This window comes from Camarhynchus parvulus, chromosome 20 (assembly GCF_901933205.1).
Source record: "Camarhynchus parvulus chromosome 20, STF_HiC, whole genome shotgun sequence".
Lineage (NCBI taxonomy): Eukaryota > Metazoa > Chordata > Aves > Passeriformes > Thraupidae > Camarhynchus > Camarhynchus parvulus.
The window spans coordinates 3,643,699-3,656,761 of NC_044590.1; the positions used below are offsets into that span (position 1 = coordinate 3,643,699).

At 43.7% G+C, this 13,063-nt stretch overlaps 1 protein-coding gene across 2 annotated transcripts in view; it reads left to right on the forward strand.

Moving 5' to 3' along the window:
- PHACTR3 (phosphatase and actin regulator 3) overlaps positions 1 to 13,063 on the forward strand; it is a 99,577-nt gene that overhangs the window by 62,586 nt on the left and 23,928 nt on the right. The window contains exons 6-8 of one of the 2 annotated variants that reach the window (XM_030963354.1): positions 3,195 to 3,459; positions 4,425 to 4,672; positions 8,231 to 8,384. In XM_030963354.1, the coding sequence (XP_030819214.1) occupies positions 3,195 to 3,459; positions 4,425 to 4,672; positions 8,231 to 8,384 (667 nt within the window). The remainder of the gene's footprint in view (positions 1 to 3,194; positions 3,460 to 4,424; positions 4,673 to 8,230; positions 8,385 to 13,063) is intronic. The other variant, XM_030963355.1, reaches the window with a different exon arrangement.

Genomic DNA, 13,063 nt, shown 5'->3' on the forward strand with positions numbered 1-13,063 from the left:
AAATCTGCTCTGAAGAGTGATACACCTGGCAATCCTCTGTGCCAGACTTTATTGAACATTTCCAAAAGCAATTCCCCTGGGCCTGGTTTTCTAATGTATTGCCAATGTTGTTACATTTCTCAACATTCTGGCACTGCAGAAAGGGTGCTAAAATGAGAATGATTTTAGTTGGTTCCAATTTCAGGGCCCCTACATATGGTAAAAGCAGCTAAAAGGGCCTTATTGCAAATGAAAATCAAGTCCTGACATATAAATGTCAGACCTGTTGGATATTTAGGCTTTTAAATGACAGCCATTATGTGAGCCCTGATTTGCATCCACACTCATCGTCTGGCACAATGAGCAGGGTTTTCAAAGTCACCAGGAAACAAAACATCAGAGGGGTTCTGTGACCTGACCACTGGGGCTTAGAGAAAATATTGAGGTTTTCAGCCTCTTTAAAGAAAATTACAAGTATTTGTTTCCCATGGAAACAATTCATACTTTTAAAAGCTGTAATAACTCAAGTGGGAGCTGGATTCCAAATGGTGTTTTAGTGCTCCTCAGGAGCTGCTGTTCAGGTTATTTCACTGTCCTGGGCTGTGGGTGAGGCTCAAGCCTCCCCTTCTCCCCTGCAAGAGGAACAGACAGCCCCAGGCCCCCCCTGCCTTTGCTCAGCTGAGGAGAAGGCCATGCTTGGCATCAGATGTATTTGGAAACCCGACCCATACAGGGTATAGAGATTACACCTCCACCAAGCACTTCAGGGCATTTAGAGTTCAGGTTTTTTTCTGCTTAACTCAAGTATTTCCTGTAGCATCTGAGATATTTTGAGTTTTGGTATTTATTTCTCATTTACATTTTCCACAAAGAACAACTCTGAATTTTCTCAATGACTCCAGTAACTCTGGACCCTTTTCCAATAGTGATTATACATGTTTATTTTTGTGGGGATGTGGGGGCAGTGCTAAGTTAAAATTAAACAAATACCGTCAGTGAGTGAGAGGAAATACAAAAGTGTGGGGAGAGAGAAAGGGCAATTATGAAAGAAAAGGAAGATGAAGAGGTTGAAAAGCTCTTTTGTGTTTAGTTTTTCCCCTCCCTTAACAATGCTAGGGATGCTGTCAGCAGAGGAGTGAGGAGTAAGTCAAGCACCAATTAATCAGAGAGAGAAGGAACAGGGCAAGGTGCCAAGACATCACTTTACAAGATTATTCACTGAACATCTGCCATTAGGACAAATAAGGTGTGATCTCAGGAAATTCTCAATATTGTCTAAAGCTGGAATGAAGATGAAATTGGCTCTTGAGCTGTTCCAGGAAGAAGCTGGTGTAAAGACAAAACAAAATCTTCTCTTTCTCTGCTGAGACCTGGCTCTTGCTCTGAGGAAACACAGACACCCTCTCTGTGTGCAGAGGATAAAGTGGCTCAGGAGGTGCTTTTGTCCATCACCTCAGGCCATGTGGGCAGCAATTGATCAGAAATCAATTTATCATTTATGATCTCCACAGCAGCACAGAATCAAACCCCCTGAGTACCAAACCGAGCTTTGCTCAGCAGAGCTTGGCTGTCTCCTGGCTGGAGCAGCACCTGATCAGTGCAGGAGGAGCTCTGGGGTGGGAAGGTGGCTCACACATTGCACATCAGGCATTGACTCTTGCAGCAGTGCCCCTGAGCCTCCAGACTTCCCAGATTTTAAACTGGGTAAGTTCTGGGCTAGTTTGAATAGAAATGAACAAAGCCATTGCTAAAGGTTCTGGGCTGGAGGGACACAAATGTGCACAAACACCTCCAGAGATAAAAAAAGTAATTGAGAGATTTTGTTGTGGATGCTCTCCCCCTCACCCCACAAACACAAAAAGATACCAGGCTTAGTGTTGCCACACTAAGATTTTCAGTGTTTGACTTTGGTTATGATTTCAGATTTTCAGTGTTTGACTTTGGTTATGATTTCTTATTAAGCAAACTTAAGAAAATGCATGGTTTGGTAACCCTTATGCAGGATGTTGGCTCTGACAGGATATATTTAATAACTGAAGTTAGTATTTTTTTGCTCTCTCCAGTTTTCTAGCAAGCTACCCTGCTAACTGGAACCAAGTCCTTGTTACAGGACTACTTCAGGATAATCCTGGCCTGAGCAGAAGTTTTTTTCTGCTATGAATTGAAGGATTTATCTCAAAAGTAAGAGGAAAAAAAAAAAGGAAAAATTACCTATGAAAGCACGTTTGTACCAAAGCTGGGCAAGCTGTGCCAGTTTAAATTCCTGTGTGAAGCACTAGGTGGCAACAAGGGACAAGAAATACTCTGGGATGAGAAGCTCAAATTGCCTTTATCCACCCACAGGGTGTAATCATCTGCATGTGCCAGAGGCATGGGACACAGATATAGGAGAGGGGGAAAGGGGAAGAGGACAACAGAAAAACTGATCAGCATCTTTTTCAGGGCAGATGTTCAGTCATCCTAAGGGATGTCATGTGAAGCCACCAAATTTACAACCAGGGAAATGTCCACTGTGCTTCAGACTCAAATGCTAGGAAATGTATAAATCAGTCTAAATGTGTAACTCTGATTTCGGACAAAAGGTTTACATTGCATAGAAAATAGCCAAATTTGGGGCTAAATTTGCCCCACCTTTCTTTTTTTCTTGTTAGTGCTCAGTACCCCATCTTTCATTTGGATGTCATTTGGCAAGTTTTGTTATGCAAACATTATCCTCATATTATAATGATTTTGGCATTTTCTCCACGGGCATTTGAAAGACAGAGGTCTGGGCTGCAATCAGAGAGGAGCAGCTAATAGGCACTGGTACATTTTGTCCAGACTCAGAACCACAGGGCATAAATTTTAATACAGTCTGCCAGAGTCCAGCAGAGAAAATGCTAGATTGGAAAGCCACCACAGCCCAAGCCTTTGGTGGTTAGGAGCAACAGTGTGGGCAAGCAAAAATGCAGTGGTGGGCTGGGAAAAAGGAGAATCTGATCCTGTGAGAAAGAGGGGAAGTGAAGAGGCATCTGTTTTGCTAGATTAAAGATCTGGAGTGATACAGCGAGAGCCTTTTGAACTCAGTTACTCAGCCAGTTACCTCACAGCAAGAGCAAAACATCACCATTTATCCTCTGTTCAATACAACAAATTAAGTTCAGTGCAGACACTTTGCAAAAAGAACAAAACAGAAAAAGCATTGCACAACCTCCTCCCCTCTTGTGCTTTGACAGCAGGAAGCGAAACAGACGATCCAGCCATGAAATCTCCTCCTTCCACCATCCTGAAGAACTATGTCATTGTGGGTTCCTCCCAAATCTCAGGACAAGCTGCCCTCTTCCACCCCTCTGGCCAGAAAAGCTGCGAGCCCCATGGCAGAGGCCAGGTAACAACGCCCACTGGTTCCCCTCACCTGGCTGCCGTTCATCTGCCTTTACCTCCCAGCAGAGTCATTGAAGAACTCCACAGGGCTCTGGCCACCAAACACCGGCAGGACAGGTACCTACAGCCTGCAGGCACAGGGCTGCATGAGGACACTCATCCCACCACTTCATTTCTCTTGGAAAATGTTCCTATCCTGTTGCTGGTGTTTTAATTGCTGCTACAGCTTGGGTTTGCCTTCCTTGCGGTGTCACTGCTTGGAACAAACACCCCTGGTTAAAGTGCTTCATTTGGCAGCTATTTCATTGTATGTTCTTCCTTTATAAGGAGGCTGCTGTGGTGCAGGAGTAGGTTTTCAAGCAGGTAGAATCAGGTGATCATCCTTGATCTACTGCAAAAGAAAATCTTCCCCACAAGATACCAAGTTAGAGTAGGAAAGGCACATCCTGCCCAAGTACTCTACACATGAGAAATGCTGCGATTTCTGTCTCTTGGCTGACACAGGAGCACATACAAGATCCATTTTTAATACAAATGTGTTTGTGGGAGTACACTGGGTGCTGTATCTGGGTTCCATTATAAGCCCTCCTGTGTATCAGAGGAGGACAGAGCTAACTTTGCCATCCCAGAGCTTTGGAGTGCAGTTGGTAGCATTTCTCAGTTCCCTAACAACTACTGCCCCAGGGAACAGATTCACATGATGTCATTTCCAGGCCCTGTTAAACCTCTGTCATGATCATACAATATCATATGAATGGTCATATTTCATGCCATGCATGTTTTACATTTAGAAGGATGTGTTGTTGTGGGGTTTTTAATCACTACAGTGTATCTTGTGACCATATATCAAAGAAAAACATTATTCACCACCCCTCCATGTCTTATTTTAATGGCAGAGACAGGAAAGTAGATCCCCATTAGCCATTCTCAACTTGAAAATGCCACCCCATGTTGGTCCATGCTGAACACCCTGCCTTGCCCTTTATGAGCTACTGGACGTTTTTTCTCATTCTCATGTAAGTTTCTACTGCAGCAATAAAACAATGTTTGTAAAATCTGGGCTGTGCATCTTCCACCCATAGCTTCCATGGAAGAGAAAGCAAAGGCTCTCCAAAAAAAAGGGTGGATGTCCGTCCCTCGAGAACATCGAGTATGGAGCGCAACAAAGAGAAGGAGAACTCGCTGAGTTATGGCAGTGACTCAGAAAACAAGAGGAACTCAGTTAAAGAGTCAGATGAGAACAAAGAAAACATGATCATGAACTCGGAGCTCAAGGAAGAGTCTGTTTTTTATCAGGATGAGGAAGTTCTGAACGACTCTGTTATTTCTGGTAAGCAAAATCCCTGTATTACAAAGATACACTCCCACAACCAAGGGAATGCTCTAAAGGCAGCAGAAAATATTGGGAAGGGTAAAATCCTCTACTGTCACATCAGCTTTTAGAAGGAACCCTGGTGAAAAGCTGAAGTTAAATTGGAGTCACAGGGATTGTGACCGTCCTAGTGTTGCACACCGAGCTGTATCACTGTGCTTTACCCTCTCAGTTACTGGTGCACCCTTGGGCTGCTCTCTATGAACAGCAGCACTCCCAGACATCCCCCTGGGAGCAGCCAGAACTTTCTGCACACCCAGTGCCAATGCTGCCGTGTTCTGCAATTTCAGGACTATTTTTCCATGAGGTGATGATACATGGAAAAGTGATAGAGACCAATCAATCCAGGAAGGACAAACACATAGAGAAAATATCTTAAAGAATAAAGTTTCTCTCCATCTGGTCCATTTTACCCCTTCTTGAGACATATGGGGAATGCATTTTATAATCCTGTGCAATTATTTCAGTGAGCTTTGGCAAAATAATCAGCCCTCATTAGAAAATATGTTGTTCAAGCTTTTTAATGTTTTCCATGTTAGCAAGACAGATTCAATCTGAAATGAATCCTTCACTCTCTTCATGAATGCATTAAAAGAAGTCAGGCAGAGAACAATTTATCAAAAAGAAATTGTTATAGCAGATGAAAGATGAATTCTAAAAGGTGTCTTTGAAAGCATGAGCCAGCAGACAGGACATGAGTTCTGCTGCTCTGTCTTAAGACACCAAGTAACAGAACAGACTCGTGAGGTAAGGCAACAGAAAAGAGTCCCTTGCCTAATTGCTGTGCATTTAAGGATAGCTTAAAACACAACAAACACCTTTTAAGTTCTACCTTTTTTCCTGGCTATGTGTGTAAAAGTGGCCTCTTTTAATAAAAATTCTAAGAGCTAGAGGCAACCAGCCAAGAAAAATACATTATCCCCAACAAGCAAAAGCAAATCTGAATATTTAACTGTTGAAGGTGAATCTCTCTATATTTAACAAATAATTATTCATTATTATGATGATAGGAGGGCACTTGTTATTGTACACAGTTTCAGTGATATCTAGAAGCAGCGCTGGACTTTCCACAGTAAGTGCTTGAGTTTTGGAAAATTCCTGCAGTTGAAGGACAGTGCTGGTGTACTGGGGATGGCTGAGGCCACCTGAGAAAAACAGAGCTGCTTTACAGATATTTGGGCATTATTGTGGCTGCAACAACACTGCTGCTTGGCACAGAGGATGCTGAGCTTTCACTGATGTCCCAGAGCAAGCTGGGACATTCCCAAGGCATTTCTGGTGTAGAGGCGCTATAGAGGTGCCAGTGTTCACAGGGACAGCACCAGAACAATTCCCTAAACATCTCCAGATTTCTTCTGGTTTGAAGAGATCTGGGCTGGTTTCCAAGTCAGGGAGTAAAACTACCCATTAATGCTGAGCTGCTTTACAATCCCTGTCCTGCCTTAGCACTGTCACCTGCTCTGCCACTGCCACCACCACAGGGCACAGTGCCACAGCCCTGGGGCTACAGGGGGGTATAGACACGTCACATAACTCTGGAAAAAGTGAGGAATTATGCCTTGGTTTTCTATTCCTACTCAATAAATCATTATTTGAAACCTCTGGAAACACAAGGCAAGATGAGCTTAAAAACCAACATAACCAGAACATAGCCCACAACTGATAACTGGTGCAATCAAGGTCTGTCCAGCATCAGGCAGTGTTAGGATTTGCTATTTGATTGATAAAACAGTGAATATGATAAAAAGAACAGTAAACAGACAGGAAATTAAATGTAATGATTTGACTGAATTGAAACAGGGAGTTTTTACAGGAACCTGCAGCCTGAACATGAAAAGGGTGTGAATTTTCCAAGCATTTCTTGTTGACCTAGCTGAGGTGTGATAAATCACTAAACAATCCAGCCTGAGATAGATGGTCAGGGGGCAGACTGGCTCTGAATGTGCCTGACTGACTAAGAAAAATAACCCTTAAAAAAAGAATACTTAAATAAGGGTGTTTGCAGGTTCAGTTTCTACTGAGGTAGTGATGAGGAAGGAATTTGCCTCAGGATGCTGAAAATGGATGTGGAGAAGAACAGCTTGGGGCTTTCTCTTTGTTAAGTTTTGTTTTATTCATGTGTACTTATTCTCTTTTAATATAAAGATTTTGCATGTATACTTGCATTTTAACCTGTTCTAGTAAATGATGTTTCATTAAGAACAGTCCACCTTTGATTGACAGAGGGAGCTGACACTGTTAATTAGGATTTTGAGCCCACTTCCTTTAAAGTCAATGACAAAAGTCCTACAGATTATATCACTTTCCATGCCCCCAAGGTGCCCTACCCTGGACACTCTGCATGGCCAGTGCTGCAGCTCCCGTGGACACACAGAGCTCCTTGTCACAGAAACCTCCTGACATGGCCAAACTCCTCTTATAACCTCTTTAAAACACTCAGGTGAAACTGGGGATGTGTGCAGGGATTCCCAGGAGTTTCCTAGCGTCAAATGTCCTTCAGGTTATTTCCAGCAGGAATTCTGTTGGTTCCTCTGCACCCACTCCCAGTGTGGTGAGAAACCCTGTCAGAGTCCCAAGTCTGTGGCTTTGTGAGCCAAATGCTCCTGATGGAATCAGATATTCAGTTAGCAGAAGGCTCTGTGTGGCAGCAGCCAAATCATTTCACTTCCCTACCCATCTGTTAAATGTATATCTGCTATTTCAGACAGGGCTGTGTGGTTTAATTTAATTAATGCTTGCAACAGACTGTGAGAGCATTTCAAGGAAGGTGCTAAATAAGGGCACAGCTTTTTAGGCTCCAAAAAAGGGGTTTTGAGCTGATTATGGTTTCTGAAAAGTTTAACTTTAGATCAATGCAACTACCAGATTTTTCACACAGGGAGACCAAAATTACTCTGCTCCACTTTTTCCAACAGGTAAATGTGGGAAGGAGGCTGTACAGACTCCTCCCTCTGCATAAAGAAACTTGAGATCAGTAGTGATAATAAAAAAGGAGGTCCATAGATCCCTAACAAATAAAAACCCAGTATTTGAGAATGAGAACCTATTTAGGATTTAGAATCTTGCTAACCTCCAGAGCATCCTTTAAAAAATAGACTTTAATCCTATCTCAAATGCCAAACAAAAATACCAATTAAATGTCATTTTCTTTAAAGATGAGGTGACCTTCTCTAGAAAAGGTGAGGCATGAAATTTAAAAAACCCCAAACCCTTTAAAGCAAAAAGGAACCAAAACAAATTAACCTCCTATTACACACCATGCTCCCAAGATGAAACAAAGATTTAACTGCAGTTCCTGCATGCCCTGAGGAATATTTTCCCTCTGCATTTGCAGGGATTTTGTGTCTGAGCCCTGCTCAGCTGCAGTGCTGCTTTCTGACTTTAATGTGTACAAACGCTCCTTGCACAGCAGCACACAGATCAGTGTCACTCTGTGCCATTCCTGCTTTCCAGAAGTTCCTGTTCCATCCCCAGGAGCTGCCTTTCTAATAACTTTCCTTTCAATGCATGTCCCAGGTACTTTGCCAAGAAAATGCAAGAAAGAGCTGCTGGCAGTAAAGCTACGGAACAGACCAAGTAAGCAGGAGCTGGAAGACAGGAATATTTTCCCAAGGAGAACAGATGAGGAAAGACAGGAAATCCGGCAGCAAATTGAAATGAAACTCTCAAAGTAAGTGTTGTGAATGAGAACAGGGAGGAGCCTCCCTTTACAATGGAGCATCCTCTGTTCCACTGCCACCCACCCCCAGCTCCATTGCCTGCAGGGAACCAGTCACCAACCAATATAGCACATTTTCAGCTGTCAATCAGCCACTGGAGAAAAAAATCTTAACTCTCTCTTCAGTCAGGATTGCCTTGATTTCAAGGGAAAACAAGACGGAAGTCAATTGAGAGACAAAATCCTGCCAAATCTACCTGCAGCTCTGCTGCTGCAATCAAGATTTGGAGGTCCTCCAGAAGACCCAGTGCTTTAACAAAAATAGTAGTATAATTATTTATCAAGCAGATTTGGCTTTGTCAGCTCGAGCTGAATGTGAGCATAAAGGCAATTATTAGAGCTGCACATTTACTTGCCCAAGGGCAAGCTGCTGCACTGGTGGCTGCACTGGTGCCTTAAGGCAGCAGCAGCATTGCCCTCACCTGGGGAAGGTGTGAATCCAGCTGCAGGCTCAGCAGGGATGCTCTGGTTTGATCAGTAACCAGGGCAACAGGGGAGAGCTGTGAGAGAAACAGCATCACTGTGGTGTGCAGCCTAAAGCAAAGACTGGAGGTAACTGGGAGGCTCAGGCTGCACCATTTGGGTTTTGTGTGTGCTTTTTTAGGGGCTGCATTTGGATATCTGCAAACATGAATATTTTAGAGGAGACAAAGTGGATTGTTAAATAATCTGTGCTGTGCTGCCCACACAGGGACAGCGAGCGCTGCTCAATGCCAAAATGCTTGGAAACAAATTGGGAAACATGAACAGAAATTCATTTTCAAGGCTTATTAAATATTAAATATCTCAAGCTTCTCCTGAAAGAAACATTTATTGATATTTAGACTAACTCATTCATGTGCATGCTTTTGATTAAACTTTACCTCCGGGGACAGGGAATGAGAACAAATGTGTGGATCAGAGCACAAGTCCTAATGGACCAGAGTTTATGGAGGAGAACATCTCTGCCTTCACCACTCCTGCCCTCAGCTAAGGAACAAGCTGCTGAGGGAGCACAGAGGAGGTTCTGGGTGCCCTTCATGGTGCCCCTGCAACAGCAGAGATGGAGTTATGGTCCCTCCAGTCTCAGTGACTGCACAGCAGCACTTTGCACCGAAAGGGGAGCAGTGCTTTGTGCCAGGGGCTGCACAACTCAGTGCAGGTGGCAGACCCTGCCACAGCAAACGTGTACATCCAGACAAGCAGAAAAGATCCCCCTACAATGCACATTGAGTTCCAAGAGTTACAGGCAGAGCAGATCAGAGGTGTGTTCCATTAATACCCATCACTTCAGGAAGCAAAGATGGGTCTTGATCACCCTGACCTTACAAGCTTTGTGCATGCACTTCAGGGAAATATTTCACATTGCACCCAAATATCATTAATTCCATTATTTTGGCCATTTGATAACTCATGAGATCTCTTCATATATCAAGAGCCTAATTTGATTTCTTTAAAATACATAAAAAATGGTTTCCACCCTACTGCATCCCTAAAACCAATTCAACCATCACAAACTATTCACTGAATGAGAAGATTGTCATACCCAGCCCCATCTCCTATTGCTGAAATGCTTACAAGGTCACATCTCTTTTCAGCCCTGCCTGACTTCTCTTAGTCTGAAAGGTCTGATGGAATTGCAGCTTCAGTTGCTGTAACTACAGCCTTTATCCCTTTCTTTTCATTTACCATTTGTCTTGCTTAATAATGAGCCTAAAGAAATGCTGTGAGGGATGCATCCCTAGAGTCAAATGTCAGTACAAGGACTTGCAGAGGACACTGCTGGACAGGTGAAAGGCTGGCCACAACCAGGAGGCAGGAAATTTGCTGTGTGTAGGTGAATGCAGCTAAGGGAGCCTCCCCTGCCTGCTGATCTCATGCAGCAATCGGGGGTGCAGCCCGTCAGTGTCACTGGTGATGTCTAGAGGATGGCTAAAAGCCATCTTTGTTCCAAATGTTGGAAGTCAGGCCTTAATTTGGTTCCTTTTTCCTGGAATGTGGAGGATTGAGCGCATTTTGGGGAACAGACGGCACGGAGATTGCTGGAATCGCCAGGAAAAAAGGCAAAACAGATTGGGAGCAGTCTCCCACACAACTTCCAGCACATATGTGCTGGCAGAGTTCAGCTCAGCTCTTAACTCATCCACCAGAATAGAACACGATCGTGCAAACAAGCTCAGGTGATGGATGAATGCAGGAAAATATTTACAACACCAGGAAAAGCAAGTGGGTGTCTAAAAAACCCAACAGCCAACCAACAAAGTAAAAGTGAATTGTGGCTAAGGCCAAAGAGCCAAAGCCCTAGAGATATCCCTTTGGAGTTTCTGATTAGGACTCACCTCACAAAACCCAGGCCACCCCAGAGCCCACACTCGGAGCAGAGTCTGGCTGTGGTGTGGAAATGAAACCAAACTGGGAAGAGTGAAATTCTTGGATGAGCTTTTGAGGTGTTTGCACTCATTCATTTCACTGGTACTTGTGCAGCACGGTCTCTGTGTGACAACCAGGAGGTTTACAGCTAAGGAATGTAGTGTTGGGCTGGGAAGTGCTGCCTGGGAGATGGGATCCAGTAGAAATGTCTGTTCTCTCCAGGGCTTTGCCACTACCTGTGCAGAAAAGAGCAGCACTGCTGCTGCAATAGCAACACTTAGATAACAGCAAATCCATGTGTACCATCAGGCTATAGATCTGTGTTTAGCACAAAGAATGATCTGTGGGCAGATCAGCAAGTAGTTATTCAATGGCTGACTGCATAAGAATGGCACATAACCAGGCAGTTGTTAACAGGGTCGATATTTTTCAGCACAGTTGCAGGGTTTGATGGTCTGTATCTCTCTAGCAAATTGCCTCAGCCCCACAGCTAACACAGCCTCACTCTGTACTCTGGAGGGAAGGATGTACTGACATAGATAATGTGCAAAATACACCAAATAACGGTGTTTATATAGCTTTAAAAATAGGGAGACAAAAGAAGAGCATCCTCTCAAAACCACTGTATTATTTAAGTGGTTCTGGTTGTAACACATTTCAGCAGCAGCTGTGAACCTGCTGAGAAAAGCTACTCTGCTATCACTCTGATCAGTGTTTATGAAGTCAAAGCTAAAACCCCTATTTTCCTTCACCTTCCCACTCATTCCATCTCAAAAGAGAGATTGGGAAATTCTGTATTTTGAGACAAATTCTACTTTTACAGCAGTGCAAATCTACCGACTTCAGGTTTATTATTGACTGACAGTAGTGTGAGGAGAGATTCCAGGATTCATTTATGTGCATCGCTGCTTTTGAAAAGTGTATTTCCTGTATTTCATGCTCCCAGCCAATTTAATCTACCACTTGTTGCTGTGGAAACATGGACTTTTCTCTCCTCCTCCCTCCAAAATGGCAGTATTCCAGTTTTCCCTACGCTGTAGTGCTTCTCTAATCCATGCATCCCCAGTGCCCCAGAGCATGGTGAACTCTTGGAATACTCTACTGTGCATTAGGCAACAGGGCTCCCAACAGGTCTTGGTTCCATTATTGTGTGTTCAGAGCACAGATAATAAGCCCTCGATGGAATTCAGTGAATTGAGAGCTCTTTGTGTCACGAGGCAGAAAAGACATTTGCAAGTAGGATTGTTTGCAGTATCTGCTTCCTGTCTCACAGACACACTTTGTTCTAGAAGGGGTTTCAGCTGAAACCTGGGGGAGTGAAACACTTGCTAGACTGAAGGGTGACTCAGGAAAAGGTTGTTTAATTAAATTTGATATCTGGCTGTTTAGAAAGTTGATGTTTGAAGTGCCTGGGTGGCTTGTGCTTCTTGAGAACATAACCATAGTTAAAGTCACTCCAGTATAACTTAATGTCTGAATGAAAATACAAATTCCTTGAAAAGATTATACTTGTAATATTCACTTCGTGTACTGCTTCACCTGTTCTGGTATTTGTACAAGTACACATGATGCGCTGAGTGGCACTTAGAAGATGATGGGGACAGGAATTAAATACAGAAATGTGGGCAGAGGAGTCAGACAGGAAGAACAAAGGGTTTTTGTACACAGAGAGGAACCAAAACTTGAGCACCTAAAGCTGATCTTTACCACATTGAAAACATTGGCTCGGGGAAGTGGATGATGCTGGACCAAGGTTTCCTGGCAACAAGAAGTGAAGAGGAGGCATCTTTATTCAGTTGTTAGCACATCTGGAATCTGTAGGTGTGGTGCTGCCCTGAGGTTCCTGGACAAGCATTTTTGAGTTGACTCACCCAGGAACTGCAGATGTAGCCAAAAGCACACCCAGATGAGACCCTGGTTTGTCCCTGAGGTAACAGAGTGTGAAGTTCACAGTGCTGCTGGAGACAGAACAATACCAAGCAAAAAGCACTTGAGACTGGCAGCCTAAAAGCAAAACAGCACCACAGCTCAGCACAAAGCACTCACAAAGACAGTTTCACCTACTGACAGCACAAAAGCTGTGCCGTGTTTCCCAAGGACAGCACATCCAGTGCCACTTCTCCACAGAAATGTCTCAGGGCAGCTTTGCTCACTGAAAAGCCATCAGCCCTTCAGACTGTGACACTCAGCAGGGAACTGGGCTGAATGCACAGAACTTTGGGGAACATTTTGTTTAGATTGACCAAAAAAAGTGGTAAGTGGGTACATGTACAGACTACTTG